The 17,391-nt window shown below is 49.6% G+C and overlaps 1 protein-coding gene across 1 annotated transcript in view; it reads right to left on the reverse strand.

The window, feature by feature from the left end:
- Positions 1 to 17,391, reverse strand: part of tnr (tenascin R (restrictin, janusin)) — a 390,478-nt gene that overhangs the window by 127,260 nt on the left and 245,827 nt on the right. Inside the window, 1 exon segment of the mRNA XM_038795191.1 lies at positions 16,179 to 16,307. Coding sequence (XP_038651119.1) covers positions 16,179 to 16,307 — 129 coding nt within the window.

A 17,391-nucleotide genomic window follows, 5' to 3' on the forward strand; every position in this document is an offset into this window, starting at 1 on the left:
TTTTAAAGCAAGAAGTATAACAGGTAAGGCAGATGAACTTAGAGCTTGGATTTGTACTTGGAACTATGATGTTGTTGCCATTACAGAGACCTGGTTGAGGGAAGGACAGGATTGGCAGCTAAACTTTCCAGGATTTAGATGTTTCAGACGGGATAGAGGGGGATGTAAAATGGGTGGAGGAGTTGCGCTACTGGTTCGGGAGAATATCACAGCTGTACTACAGGAGGACACCTCAGAGGGCAGTGAGGCTATATGGGCAGAGATCAGGAATAAGAAGGGTGCAGTCATAATGTTGGGGGTTTACTACAGGCCTCCCAATAGCCAGTGGGAGATAGAGGAGCAGATAGGTAGACAGATTTTGGAAAGGAGTAAAAGCAACAGGGTTAGAACATAGAACATAGAACAGTACAGCACAGAACAGGCCCTTCGGCCCTCAATGTTGTGCCGAGCCATGATCACCCTACTCAAACCCACGTATCCACCCTATACCCGTAACCCAACAACCCCCCCCCCCCCCTTAACCTTACTTTTATTAGGACACTACGGGCAATTTAGCATGGCCAATCCACCTAACCCGCACATCTTTGGACTGTGGGAGGAAACCAGAGCACCCGGAGGAAACCCACGCACACAGGGGGAGGACGTGCAGACTCCACACAGGTTGTTGTGATGGGAGACTTCAACTTCCCCAATGTTGACTGGGACTCACTTAGTGCTGGGAGCTTGAACGGGGCAGAGTTTGTAAGGAGCATCCAGGAGGGCTTCTTAAAACAATAAGTAGATAGTCCAACTAGGGAAGGGGCTGTACTGGACCTGGTGTTGGGGAATGAGCCCAACCAGGTGGTAGAAGTTTCAGTAGGGGAGCATTTCGGGAACAGTGACCACAATTCAGTAAGTTTTAATGTGCTAGTGGACAAGGATAAGAGAGGTCCTGGGGTGAATGTGCTAAATTGGGGGAAGGCTAATTATAACAACATTAGGCAGGAACTGAAGAACCTAGACTGGGGAAGGATGTTTGAGGGTAAATCAACATCTGACATGTGGGAGGCTTTCAAATGTCAGTTGAAAGGAATTCAGGACCAGCATGTTCCCGTGCGGAAGAAGGATAAATACGGCAAATTTCAGGAACCTTGGATAACGAGTGATATTGTAGGCCTCGTCAAAAAGGAAAAGGAGGCATTTGTCAGGGCTAGAAGGCTGGGAACGGACGAAGCCTGTGTGGAGTATAAGGAGAGTAGGAAGGAACTTCAGCAAGGAGTCAGGAGGGCTAAAAGTCATTGGCAAATAGGGTTAAGGAAAATCCCAAGGGCTAAAAGGGGTCATAGAACATAGAATTTACAGTGCAGAAGGAGGCCATTCGGCCCATCGTGTCTACACCGACTCTTGGAAAGAGCACCCTACCCAAGATCAACACCTCCACCCTATCCCCATAACCCAGTAACCCCACCCAACACTAAGGGCAATTTTGGACTCTAAGGACAATTTAGCATTGCCAATTCACCTAACCTGCACATCTTTGGACTGTGGGAGGAAACCGGAGCACCCGGAGGAAACCCACGCACACGGGAAGAATGTGCCGACTCCACACAGACAGTGACCCAAGCCGGGAATCGAACCTGAGACCCTGGATCTGTGAAGCAATTGTGCTCACCACCGTGCTACCGTGCTGCCCTTAAAGGTCATTGGCAAATAGGGTTAAGGAAAATCCCAAGGCTTTTTACACGTACATAAAAGGTAAGAGGGTAGCCTGGGAAAGGGTTGGCCCACTGAAGGACAGGGGAGGGAGTCTATGTGTGGAGCCAGAGGAAATGGGCGAGGTACTAAATAAATACTTTGCATCAGTATTCACCAAAGAGAAGGAATTAGTGGATGTTGAGTCTGGAGAAGGGTGTGTAGATATCCTGGGTGACATTGAGATCCAAAAGGATAAGGTGTTGGGAGTCTTGAAAAGTATTAAGGTAGATATGTCCCCAGGGCCTGATGGGATCTACCCTAAAATACTGAAGGAGGCTAGAGAGGAAATTGCTGAGCCCTTGACAGAAATCTTTGGATCCTCACTGTCTTCAGGTGATGTCCCGGAGGACTGGAGAATAGCCAATGTTGTTCCTTTGTTTAAGAGGGGTAGCAAGGATAATCCAGGGAACTACCGGCTGGTGGTAAGGAAGTTACTGGAGAGAATTCTTCGAGACAGGATCTACTCCCATTTGGAAGCAAATGGACGTATTAGTGAGAGGCAGCATGGTTTTGTGAAGGGCAGGTTGTGTCTCACTAACTTGATAGAGTTTTTCGAGGCGGTCACAAAGATGATTGATGCAGGTGGGGCAGTGGATGTTGTCTCTCTGGACTTCAGTAAGGCCTTTGACAAGGTCCTTCATGGCAGACTGGTACAAAAGGTGAAGTCACATGGGATAAAAGGTGAGCTGGTAAGATGGATACAGAATTGGCTCGTTCATAGAAGGTAGAGAGTAGCATTGGAAGGGTGCTTTTCTGATTGGAGGGCTGTGACTTGTGGTGTTCCGCAAGGATCAGCGCTGGGACCTTTGCTGTTCGTAGTATATATAAATGATTTGGAAGAAAATGTAACTGGTCTGATTAGTAAGTTTGAGGATGACACAAAGGTTGGTGGAATTGCGGATAGCGATGAGGACTGTCAGAGGACACAGCAGGATATAGATCGGTTAGAGACTTGGGCGGAGAGATGGCAGATGGAGTTTAATCTGGAAAAATGTGAGGTAATGCATTTTGGAAAGTCTAATGCAGGTAGGGAACATACAGTGAATGGTAGAACCCTCAAGAGTATTGACAGTCAGAGAGATCTAGATGTCCAGGTCCACAGTCACTGAAAGGGGAAACACAGGTGGAGAAGGTAGTCAAGAAGGCATACGGCATGCTTGCCTTCATTGGCCGGGGCATTGAGCATAAAAATTGGCAAATCATGTTGCAGCTGTGTAAAACCTTAGTTAGGCCACACTTGGAGTATAGTGTTCAATTCTGGTCGCCACACTACCAGAAGGGTGTGGAGGCTTTAGAGAGGGTGCAGAAGAGATTTACCAGGATGTTGCCTGGTATGGAGGGCATTAGCTATGAGGAGAGGTTGAATTAATTTGGTTTGTTCTTACTGGAACGACGGAGGTTGAGGGGTGACCTGATTGAGGTCTACAAAATTATGAGGGGCATAGACCGAGTGATAGTCAGAGGTTTGTTCCCAGGGTAGAGGGGTCAATTACTTGGGGGCTAAGGTTAAGGTGCGAGGGGTGATGAGCCATCAATTGCACGAGAGACGAGTTGCTATACAAAAGTTAGGCTTTAATAAACTAGAACTTAGCCCTGCGGTTGACCACAATAAAATGGACGACCGCCGGGCGTTCCAACTATTTATACCTCGGTATGGAGGCGTGGTTAACTCAGCCTCTCGGCCAATCGGAGAGCTGTCACATGACTGGTCTCAACCAATCAGTCGAGAGGCACATGACCGACCAGGGCCAATGGTAAGCCGGTGTTCTGTACCAATGGCAGAAAGCTATGCAAATCATATCACCACAAGGGGGCAAAGTTTAGAGGAGATGTACGAGGCAAGTTTTTTACACAGAGGGTAGTGGGTGCCTGGAATTTGCTGCCGGAGGAGGTGGTGGAAGCAGGGACGATAGTGACGTTTAATGGGCACCTTGACAAATACATGAATAGGATGGGAATAGAGGGATACGGACCCCGGAAGTGCAGGAGATTTTAGTTTCTACGGGCAGCATGGTCAGCACCGGCTTGGAGGGCCGAAGGGCCTGTTCCTGTGCTGTACTTTTCTTTGTTCTTTGTCGAGTGATTTCGGAGCAACTTCCATTCATTCTCTGTTTGGTACTGAACCCTGGATTTCAGCAGCTGGTGTGTTCTTTACCCAAGCAGTTCATTTTCCATTTTTCTCACTCAAAACAAAAAAACAAGTTTTTCCAGGCATGGTTTTTATCAAAGTCATAAACCACCACGTGATCGCACACAATCCACCAGGGTCAAGAGGTTTCCAGCTTCATTAAAACTGCTGAATTATCTTTTCTTGTGAAATGTTGTCTTTTCCGGGAACAGCAGTAACCAGAGAGCTTGTATTAACCCTTTAAGGGACAGTGCCCTCTAAAACACAAATTCTTCCAGAATGCTTTTAGTCCTTGAAGTCTTACGCTATCCTGGTTGAATGTGCGGTCAATTCCAGCCCAACAGACCCTGGAGTCCCAACACAAGTGAATTCCCCAATAATCTGTGTATTTTCCTGAGATTGTTAACCCTTGTTAACCCTAGCTATGAAAAAGGGTTGAGTAGATTAAGATTGTTTTCGTTGGAAAGACGGAGGTTGAGAGGGGACCTGATTGAGGTATACAAAATTATGAGAGGTATGGACAGGGTGGATAGCAACAAGCTTTTTCCAAGAGTGGGGGTGTCAGTTACAAAGATCACGATTTCAAGGTGAGAGAGGGAAAGTTTAAGGGAGATGTGCGTGGAAAGTTTTTTACACAGAAGGTGGTGGGTGCCTGGAACGCTTTACCAGCGGAGGTGGTAGAGGCGGGCACGATAGCATCATTTAAGAGGCATCTAGACAGGTATATGAACGGGCGGGAACAGAGGGAAGTAGAAAATAGGAGACAGGTTTAGATAAAGGATCTGGATCGGCGCAGGCTGGGAGGGCCGAAGGGCCTGTTCCTGTGCTGTAATTTTCTTTGTTCTTGACTGCTCAAATGAGTTTTCGGCAGGTTGGGCAGTGGATGATTAATCAGTGAAACATTTAAACAACTGTTTATTTATAACAAGGGAAAAGATGGTCTGTCAATCTAACTATTCTCCAAACACCATCCCAACCCATCCAGACACCCACAAAATGTTACAGGGAAAAGATGGAAAATAGCCGGGATTGAGAGGGCCTGAGATGGTTCTTTGCTGCTGAGGTAGCGGTCTCTGTCACCGGCGATCTTCCACAGACACAAAGCCTTGCAGTCATCGGTTGGTTAGGATCTTCAAGCTGAGTCACGCAGGCCGGATTCTCAGGCTGTGGGACCCCCTCTCGGGATGCACTTCAACTCGTGTTGAGCTGAGCCTCACCCTTGAAGATGCGCTTCGAGTCTGCTCAGTTTCCGATATGTGGTCAGCCTCACCAACAGCTTGACTCAGTTGAACAGAATATCAAAGCAACAGTTTTCACAAGGCCTTCGAGTGGTCTGGTACCTTTAATGGGAGAGGAATCTGGAAAGATCCCCCACCCCTACTCCCAGCTCTATCTTCAGGCTTTGAATATTTACTAATTGCTGTATTTACCTGAAGGGAGTTCCAGCTAAGATTTGAGGGAGAATTCCACCTTTTCAGCTTAACTGGGAAGAAAACACCGCCCCCAACTGGGGTTCCGGAGAGAGATCTGGGAGAGAGAATTTAAAGCCTTCTTTTGCTGTGTCCCAAAAAAAGAAACCTGAACCTAAACTGGCAGGGAGCCACCCCGCAGTGCGCTGCAGAATAAAAAGCACCAATCCGCATTGAGGATCTGCTTGGCCCCGACATTGCAATGGGATTGATTAGTTGCTAGCGAAGTTCATCAAAACTACATCACAGGCTGTGCCACAGAGCATCAAAGGAGAGTCCTGGGCCAGTACATTAGACCAGGAGTGTTACCTTTAAAACCAAAGTCTATAGTTTAAAGCAAAAGCTGCAATGTTGTCAGTCGAAACACATGGATCGACGAGGATTAAACAAGTTCCATATAGAACATTAATCCTTTTCTGTGATTAAAAGGTTTATAACAACACCCCCACATAATGGACATCCCCGCCCCCACCACATTGTACACCGTATATACTCCCCACACAGTGTATACACCCCCCACACAATGTATACACCCCCACACAGTGTATATACTCCCCACACAGTGTATACACCCCCACACAGTGTATACACCCCAACACAGTGTATACACCCCCCACACAGTGTATACACCCCCCACACAGTGTATACACCCCCCACACAGTGTATACACCCCCCACACAGTGTATATACTCCCCACACAGTGTATACACTCCCCACACAGTGTATACACCCCGACACAGTGTATATACTCCCCACACAGTGTATACACCCCCCACACCATGTATACACCCCCACACAGTGTATATACTCCCCACACAGTGTCTACACCCCCACACAGTGTATACACCCCGCACACAGTGTATACACCCCCACACAATGTATACACCCCCACACAGTGTATACACCCCCCACACAGTGTATACACTCCCCACACAGTGTATACACCCCCCACACAGTGTATAAACCCCGACACAGTGTATACACCCCCACACAGTGTATACACCCCCACACAGTGTATACACCCCCACACAGTGTATACACCCCCCACACAGTGTCTACACCCCCCACACAGTGTATACACCTCGACACAGTGTATACACCTCGACACAGTGTATACACCCCCACACAGTGTATACACCGCGACACAGTGTATACACCCGAGACAGTGTATACACCCCGACACAGTGTATACACCCCGACACAGTGTATACACCCCGACACAGTGTATACACCTCGACACAGTGTATACACTCCCACACAGTGTATACACCCCGACACAGTGTATACACCCGACACAGTGTATACACCCCCACACAGTGTATACACCCCGACACAGTGTATACACCCCGACACAGTGTATACACCGTGACAGTGTATACACCCGAGACAGTGTATACACCCCGACACAGTGTATACGCCCCGACACAGTGTATACACCCCGACACAGTGTATACACCTCGACACAGTGTATACACCCCCACACAGTGTATACACCCTGACACAGTGTATACACCCGACACAGTGTATACACCCCCACACAGTGTATACACCCCGACACAGTGTATACACCCCGACACAGTGTATACACCCCGACACAGTGTATACACCCCGACACAGTGTATACACCCCGACACAGTGCATACAGCCCGACAGTGTATACCCAACCACAATGTATACACCCCCACACAGTGTATACACCCCGACAAAGTGTTCGCACCCCGACACAGTGCGTACACCCAGACACAGTGTATACCCAACCACAGTGCATACACCCCGACACAGTGTATATACCACACACAGTGTATTAACCCCACTCAGTGTATACACTCCCCACACAGTGTATACACCCCCCACACAGTGGATACACCCCGACGCAGTGTATACACCCCCCACACAGTGTATACACCCCCACACAGTGTATACACCCCCCACACAGTGTATACAACCCGACACAGTGTATACACCCCCCACACAGAGTCTACACCCTCCACACAGTGTATACACCCCGACACAGTGTATACACCCCCACACAGTGTATACACCCCCACACAGTGTATACACCCCCCACACAGTGTATACACCCCGACACAGTGTATACACTCCCCACACAGTGTATACAACCCCCACACAGTGTATACACTCCCCACACAGTGTATACACCCCCCACACAGTGTATACACCCCCCACACAGTGTATACACCCCCCACACAGTGTATACACCCCAACACAGTGTATACACCCCAACACAGTGTATACAACCCCCACACAGTGGATACACCCTGACACAATGTATACACTCCCCACACAGTGTATACACCCCCCACACAGTGTATACAACCCGACGCAGTGTATACACCCCCCACACAGTGTATATACCACACACAATGTATTAACCCCACACAGTGTATACACCCCCCACACAGTGTATACACCCCGACACAGTGTATACACCCCCCACACAGTGTATACAACCCCCACACAGTGGATACACCCCGACACAGTGTATACACCCCCACACAGAGTCTACACCCTCCACACAGTGTATACACCCCGACACAGTGTATACACCCCCACACAGTGTATACACCCCCACAGAGTGTATACACCCCGACACAGTGTATACACTCCCCACACAGTGTATACAACCCCCACACAGTGTATACACTCCCCACACAGTGTATACATCCCCCACACAGTGTATACACCCCCCACACAGTGTATACACCCCAACACAGTGTATACACCCCCACACAGTGTATACAACCCCCACACAGTGGATACACCCTGACACAGTGTATACACTCCCCACACAGTGTATACAGCCCCCACACAGTGTATACACCCCGACGCAGTGTATACACCCCCACACAGTGTATACACCCTGACAGTGTATACACCCCCCACACAGTGTCTACACCCCCCACACAGTGTCTACACCCCCACACAGTGTCTACACCCCCACACAGTGTATACACCTCGACACAGTGTATACACCCCCACACAGTGTATACACCGCGACACAGTGTATACACCCGAGACAGTGTATACACCCTGACACAGTGTATACACCTCGACACAGTGTATACACTCCCACACAGTGTATACACCCCGACACAGTGTATACACCCGACACAGTGTATACACCCCCACACAGTGTATACACCCCGACACAGTGTATACACCCCGACACAGTGTATACACCCCGACACAGTGTATACACCGCGACAGTGTATACACCCGAGACAGTGTATACACCCCGACACAGTGTATACGCCCCGACACAGTGTATACACCCCGACACAGTGTATACACCTCGACACAGTGTATACACCCCCACACAGTGTATACACCCCGACACAGTGTATACACCCGACACAGTGTATACACCCCCACACAGTGTATACACCCCGACACAGTGTATACACCCCGACACAGTGTATACACCCCGACACAGTGTATACACCCCGACACAGTGTATACACCCCGACACAGTGCATACAGCCAGACAGTGTATACCCAACCACAATGTATACACCCCCCACACAGTGTATACACCCCGACAGTGTACGCACCCCGACACAGAGTACGCACCCCGACACAGTGCGTACACCCAGACACAGTGTATACCCAACCACAGTGCATACACACCGCCACAGTGTATATACCACACACAGTGTATTAACCCCACTCAGTGTATACACTCCCCACACAGTGTATACACCCCAACACAGTGTATACACCCCCCACACAGTGTATACAACCCCCACACAGTGGATACACCTCGACACAGTGTATACACTCCCCACACAGTGTATACACCCCCCACACAGTGTATACACCCCGACGCAGTGTATACACCCCCACACAGTGTATACACCCCCACACAGTGTATACACCCCCACACAGTGTATACACCCCCCACACAGTGTATACAACCCGACACAGTGTATGCACCCCCCACACAGAGTATACACCCCCCACACAGTGTATACACCCCGACGCAGCGTATACACCCCCCACACAGTGTATACACCCCCACACAGTGTATACACCCCCACACAGTGTATACACCCCCACACAGTGTATACACCCCCACACAGTGTATACACCCCCCACACAGTGTATACACCCCCACACAGTGTATACACCCCCCACACAGTGTATACACCCCGACACAGTGTATACACTCCCCACACAGTGTATGCAACCCCCACACAGTGTATACACCCCCACACAGTGTATACACCCCCCACACAGTGTATACACCCCGACACAGTGTATACACCCCCACACAGTGTATACACCCCCACACAGTGTATACACCCCCCACACAGTGTATACACCCCGACACAGTGTATACACTCCCCACACAGTGTATACACCCCCCACACAGTGTATACACCCCCCACACAGTGTATACACCCCGACACAGTGTATACACCCCCACACAGTGTATACACCTCCCACACAGTGTATACACTCCCCACACAGTGTCTACACCCCCCACACAGTGTATACACCCCGACACAGTGTATACACCCCGACACAGTGTATACACCCTGACACAGTGTATACACCCCCCACACAGTGTATACACCCCCCACACAGTGTCTACACCCCCCACACAGTGTCTACACCCCCCACACAGTGTCTACACCCCCCACACAGTGTCTACACCCTCCACACAGTGTCTACACCCCCCACACAGTGTCTACACCCCCCACACAGTGTATACACCCCCACACAGTGTATACACCTCGACACAGTGTATACACCTCGACACAGTGTATACACCCCGACACAGTGTATACACCGCGACACAGTGTATACACCCGAGACAGTGTATACACCCTGACACAGTGTATACACCCCGACACAGTGTATACACCTCGACACAGTGTATACACCCCCACACAGTGTATACACCCCGACACAGTGTATACACCCGACACAGTGTATACACCCCCACACAGTGTATATACCCCCACACAGTGTATACACCCCGACACAGTGTATACACCCCCACACAGTGTATACACCCCGACACAGTGTATACACCGCGACACAGTGTATACACCCCGACACAGTGTATACACCCCGACACAGTGTACGCACCCCGACACAGTTTATACCCAACCACAGTGCATACACCCCGACACAGTGTATATACCACACACAGTGTATTAACCTCACTCAGTGTATACACCCCCCACACAGTGTATACACCCGCCATACAGTGTATACACCTCAACACAGTGTATGCACACCCCGACACAGTGTATACACCCACACACAGGTGGATTGGCCACGCTAAATTGCCCTTAGTGACCAAAATTGCCCTTAGTGTTGGGTGGGGTTACTGGGTTATGGGGATAGGGTGGAAGTGTTGACCTTGTGTAGGATGCTCTTCCCAGGAGCCGGTGCAGACACGATGGGCCGAATGGCCTCCTTCTGCACTGTAAATTCTATGAAAATCGTGAAAGGGGGTCCCTGTAAAGGGGCATGGTAGGCCTGTTGGGGGTCCCTCAGCGACCCCATAGCAGGGAGTCCTTATTCCGGGGGGGGAGGGGGGGAGAATTCACGTGTGTGGGGAGGTGGCATTTCCTGTGGGTGGGGTGTGGGGGAACCTTAAAGCTCAATTAAAGATAACGGCAAGTGCTGAATTCTCTACCTTGCGATGCTGAAAACACAGAACGCGATCAGGCGGAGAATTGTGCGTGCAGTGAAAATAGTGTTTGTTGCAGGGCACACATCATGCACCTCTGCACCCGACAGTACCCGACACCTTCAAGATGCTTCCTTGGGTGATGCGTTGGCTCCTGGGTGACAAGGGTTAATGCCTGCGGTTGTGCCTACTGATGCCTGCCTGGAGGACCCAGACCAACGCGGAGATTTGAATCATTATAGTGATGCCCATGCAACATCCAGGGGAACACAGAATGGGGCATCAGGGTCCTGAAGATGTGTTCCGTTGCCTGGACTGCTCTGATGCGACATTCCTGTATTGCCCGAGGAGGGTTTCCCACATCCTGCTGGCCAGCTGTGTCCTACACAACATCGTGCTGCACAGAATGGGCAGGCTGCAGGAGGAGGAGAGGAATTCCAGACCTCATTCAGCAAGAACGATGCAGAGGATAGCAAGGCTGGACAGGGCATGGACAGGTACAGGAAGCCGCACAATGTGTGCACCAGGGTCTCTGCGCACGGGAAAACCTCATAGCATCCAGGTTCGCTGACAAGGAGGCCCAGCCACCAACGGCCCAGACTTCCTGTCCCCCCACCACCCCATTGCCACCCACCCCCAACCCTATCCCCCCTTAATGCATTCAATTCCCCCTCACCCCAGCACCTCCCCCACTCCAGCTTCCCACCACATTCGCTACGAGGTGGGGGTCCTGGGTTGGCACTATCAGCAGGTCGGGTTCATTGGACGGAGGATGATATTGACCCGCTGTGCGATGAGTTCTGATGCTCCACATCATCCTGGCTTCAGTATCACATTCCAGTGTCTGCCCGGGTGATCCCTGCATGCCTGCTGGCCATTCCATCTCACGGGCCAACGGACACTCTGGTGAAGCGGGGAAGAGGTTCGGGGTGGGGGGGGGGGGAGAGCGGTAATCGGTCACACACCACGTAGGCCCTACCACATGCTGCCCCCATTCCACTGGCCCTTCTCCTTCCACCTTTGAGGGCGACCCCGGAAGGAACGTCGGACTGTTCTGGGGGCCGTGCCCTCCAAACACCCACATCACCGGCCCTAATGCTCCATCTAGGTGGGTCCCCAGGCAGCACATCAGATATGGAGGCAGCCTGCTGTCACACCCTGTGATCTGGGTTTCCTTTGGTAGCTGTCCTCTGGAGGGCCTGGACCTGGAAGGACGCTTCCAACTTTCGGGTGACGATGCCAACTTGTTTTGCCCTCTGCCCATGGGATGCGCCAGTGTCAGGTGGGGTTCCAACACCTCCACTGCCCCAATGGCCCCCAGCTACTCCTTGGTAGGAGGGTGCGGCGGAGTGAGCTCCTGAGGCTCCAATGTCATCTGGCCCCGTCAGCCCTGGGGCCTACTCGCCTATTGACCAGGGTCTCTATGCACTCGGCCATGGAGCAGAGGTCCAGTGCCCGCTGCGGTTGTTAGGGGGGGGAAGCACCATTCAGTTCAAAACCAAATGTTTGTGATTCTCATCCAGCCAGCAGGACAGGCATTACACGAAAAACATGAAACAGAACATAATTTAGCAAGTTCACACAGTCCACAGTGTATACATACTTCACACAGACACTCTGCACAGTGAATACACGCTCCACACAATGTATACATGTGCCACACAAATGGATGTGGCTGGAGTAGTAATAGTAGGAAACAAAGAAATGGCAGACAAACTGAATAGTTACTTTACATCAGTCTTCACGCTGGAAGACACCAGTGGGATGCCAGAGCTCCAGGAGAACCAGGGGGCAGAGGTGAGTGCAGTCACCATTACTAAGGAGAAGGTTCTGGGGAAACTGAAAGGTCTGAAGGTGGATAAGTCACCTGGACTGGATGGACTACACCCCAGCGTCCTAAAAGAGATAGCTGAGGAGATTGAGGAGGCATTGGTGGTGGAATCACTGGAGGCAGGAAGGGTCCCTGAGGACTGGAAAATGGCTAATGTAACACCACTGTTTAAAGAGGGAGGGAGGGAGAAGATGGGAAATTATAGGCCGGTTAGCCTGACTGCGGTCATTGGTAAGATTTTAGAGTCTGTTATTAACGATGAGATCGCGAAGCACTTGGAAGTGCATGGTAAAATAGGACTGAGTCAGCACGGCTTTGTCAAAGAGAGGTCATATCTAACAAATCTGTTCAAGTTCTTTGAGGAGGTAACAAGGAAGTTGGACAAAGGAGAACCAGTGGACATGGTTTATTTAGATTTCCAGAAGGCCTTTAACAAGATGCCGCACAGGAGACTGTTAAATAAGTTAAGAGCCCATGGTGTTTAGGGTAAGATCCTGGCATGGATAAAGGATTGGCTAACTGGCAGAAGGCAGAGAGTGGGGATAAAGGGGTCTTTTTCAGGATGGCAGCTGGTGACTAGTGATGTACCTCAGGGGGTCTGTGCTTGGACCACAACCATTCACAATATACATTAATGATTTGGAAGAAGGAACTGAAGGCACTGTTGCTAAGTTTGCAGATGATACGAAGATCTGTAGAGGGGCAGGTAGTATTGAGGAAGCAGGCAGGTTTCAGAAGGACTTGGACAGGCTAGGAGAGTGTGGAAAAGTGTGAGATTATGCACTCCAAGGAGAAATGGAGGCATAGACTATTTTCTAAATGGGAAGCTGCTTAGAAAATCAGAAGCACAAAGGGACTTGGGAGTCCTTGTTCACAATTCTTTAAGGTTAACGTGCAGGTTCCGTCAGCAGTTAAGAAGGCAAATGCAATGTTAGCATTCATGTTGAGAGGGCTAGAATACAAGACCAGGGCTGTACTTCTGAGGCTGTATAAGGCTCTGGTCAGACACCGTATGGAGTATGGGAGCGATTTTGGGCCCCGTATCTAAGGAAGGGTGTGTTGGCCTTGGAAAGGGTCCAGAGGAGGTTCACAAGAATGATCCCTGGAATGAAGAACTTGTTGCATGAGGAACGGTTGAGGACTCTGGATCTGTACTCAGAGTTTAGAAGGATGAGGGGGGATCTTATTGAAACTTACAGGATACTGCGTGGCCTGGATAGAGTGGATGTGGAGAGGATGTTTCTACTTGTAGGAAAAACTAGAGGCAGAGGACACAATTTCAGACTAAAGAAACGATTCTTTAAAACAGAGATGAGGAGGAATTTCTTCAGCCAGAGGGTGGTGAATCTGTGGAACTCTTTGCCGCAGAAGGCTGTGGAGGCCAAATCACTGAGTGTCTTTAAGACAGAGATAGATAGGTTTTTGATCAATAAGGGGATCAGGGGTTATGGGGAGAAGGCAGGAGAATGGGGATGAGAAAGATATCAGCCATGATTGAATGGCGGAGCAGACTCTATGGGCCGAGTGGCCTAATTCTGCTCCTCTGTCTAATGGTCTTATGGTATACACAGTCCACACAATGTATACACACTCCACACAGCGTAGACAAGCTCCACACAGTGTAGACACACTCCGCACAGCGTAGACAAGCTCCACACAGTGTAGACACACTCCACACAGCGTAGACAAGCTCCACACAAGTGCATACGCATTCCACATAGTGTATGCACATTCCAACACACACAACGCATGATCCAAACACTGCTAAAAACATGAACCCTGAAATCCTATTTACCTATCTGTAAACATGACTCATAGATGGTTCTTTCTCTTTAAAAGCACCACCTACAAGCAAAATCCAACTTGTATACCACCCCCCAAACTTCCATACAGGACTGTGTATACACACTGCACTAATAGAATATTGGACTTTCCAGGCTAATCAATGCTACAAGCAGTAATTATTGCCTGTATACCAGTTCTCTGATTTCACAGACCTCCATCATATGCAGCAAAACATTCATCATGTACATCTATGAGCACAAGCCTCTTTCAGCAGTAACCAGCAACACTCCCAGGACAGATACAGCACGGGGTTAGATACAGAGTAAAGCTCCCTCTACACTGTCCCCATCAAACACTCTCAGGCCAGGTACAGCATGGGATTAGATACAGAGTAAAGCTCCCTCTACACTGTCCCCATCAAACACTCCCAGGACAGGTACAGCACGGGGTTAGATACAGAGTAAAGCTCCCTCTACACTGTCCCCATCAAACACTCTCAGGGCAGGTACAGCATGGGGTTAGATACAGAGTAAAGCTCCCTCTGCACTGTCCCTATCAAACACTCACAGGGCAGGTACAGCATGGGGTTAGATACAGAGTAAAGCTCCCTCTACACTGTCCCCATCAAACACTCTCAGGACAGGTACAGCATGGGGTTAGATACAGAGTAAAGCTCCCTCTACACTGTCCCCATCAAACACTCCCAGGACATGTACAGCATGGGGTTAGATACAGAGAAAAGCTCCCACTACACTGTCCCCATCAAACACTCCCAGGACAGGTACAGCACGGGGTTAGATACAGAATAAAGCTCCCTCTACACTGTCCCCATCAAACACTCCCAGGACATGTACAGCACGGGGTTAGATACAGAGTAAAGCTCCCTCTACACTGTCCCCATCAAACACTCCCAGGGCAGGTACAGCATGGGGTTAGATACAGAGAAAAGCTCTCACTACACTGTCCCCATCAAACACTCCCAGGACAGGTACAGCACGGGGTTAGATACAGAATAAAGCTCCCTCTACACTGTCCCCATCAAACACTCCCAGGACAGGTACAGCACGGGGTTAGATACAGAGTAAAGCTCCCTCTACACTGTCCCCATCAAACACTCCTAGGGCAGGTACTGCATGGGGTTAAATACAGAGTAAAGCTCCCTCTGCACTGTCCCTATCAAACACTCCCAGGACAGGTACAGCACGGGGTTAGATGCAGATGTAAAGCTCCCGCTACACTGTCCCCATCAAACACTCCCAGGGCAGGTACAGCATGGGGTTAGATACAGAGCAAAGCTCCGTCTACACTGTCTCCATCAAACACTCCCGGACAGGTACAGCACGGGGTTAGATTCAGAGTAAAGCTCCCTCTACTGTCCCCATCAAACATTGCCAGGACAGCTACAGCATGGGATTAGATTCAAAAGTTCAATCAGTGATGCTATTTGGGTGAGAGATTGAACACCCCCCAGAAATTCTCTCTGTGACCACTCCACAGAATTAGCAACTGGGCCTTGCAGATTGCCACTGAGATTCAAGATAATGGTATTGAAAGGTTTGGCCTTACCACTCTGGACAGATAGAGGCTGGTACAACATCTGATAATGATCAAAGTCTGCCACAGGTCTCCTCCACATCACCGTCAGCGAGTCATCAGATATGTTCGCAAACAAAATGCCTTTAGGTGGATCCAAGGCTGGAGGAGCAAAGAAATGATGGAGAAAATGATTCACTAAAACAAAAAGAGAAGACTCTGATACAGGAGAGCGGAGATGTAGTACAGTGAGAGAGGGATTAGAGAGTTCCAGAGGAGAGTGAGAGAAGGATTAGAGTGTTCCAGATACAGGAGAGTGAGAGAGGGATTAGAGTGTTCCAGATACAGGAGAGTGAGAGAGGGATTAGAGCGTTCCAGATACAGGAGAGTGAGAGAGAGGGATTAGAGAGTTCCAGATACAGGAGAGTGAGAGAGGGATTAGAGAGTTCCAGATACAGGAGAGTGAGAGAGGGATTAGAGTGTCCCAGATACAGGAGAGTGAGAGAGGGATTAGAGAGTTCCAGATACAGGAGAGTGAAAGAGGGATTAGAGAGTTCCAGATACAGGAGAGTGAGAGAGGGATTAGAGAGTTCCAGATACAGGAGAGTGAGAGAGGCATTAGAGTGTTCCTGATACAGGAGAGTGAGAGAGGGATTAGAGAGTTCCAGATACAGGAGAGTGAGAGAGGGATTAGAGAGTTCCAGATACAGGAGAGTGAAAGAGGGATTAGAGAGTTCCAGATACAGGAGAGTGAGAGAGGGATTAGAGAGTTCCAGATACAGGAGAGTGAGAGAGGCATTAGAGAGTTCCAGATACAGGTGAGTGAGAGAGGGATTAGAGTAAGGTAGGATTAGAATAAGGTAGGGGAACTGGCAGCATGGATTGGTACCTGGGACTTCGACGTTGTGGCCATTTCAGAGACATGGATAGAGCAGGGACAGGAATGGTTGTTGCAGGTTCCGGGGTTTAGGTGTTTTAGTAAGGTCAGAGAAGGGGGCAAAAGAGGGGGAGGTGTGGCGCTGCTAATCAAGGACAGTATTACGGTGGCAGAAAGGATGCAAGATGGGGACTCTTCTTCCGAGGTAGTATGGGCTGAGGTTAGAAACAGGAAAGGAGAGGTCACACTGCTGGGAGTTTTCTATAGGCCACCTAATAGTTCTAGAGATGTAGAGGAAAGGATGGCGAAGATGATTCTGGAAAAGAGCGAAAGTAACAGAGTAGTTGTTATGGGAGACTTTAACTTTCC

Source organism: Scyliorhinus canicula, chromosome 4 (assembly GCF_902713615.1).
Source record: "Scyliorhinus canicula chromosome 4, sScyCan1.1, whole genome shotgun sequence".
NCBI classification, from domain to species: domain Eukaryota; kingdom Metazoa; phylum Chordata; class Chondrichthyes; order Carcharhiniformes; family Scyliorhinidae; genus Scyliorhinus; species Scyliorhinus canicula.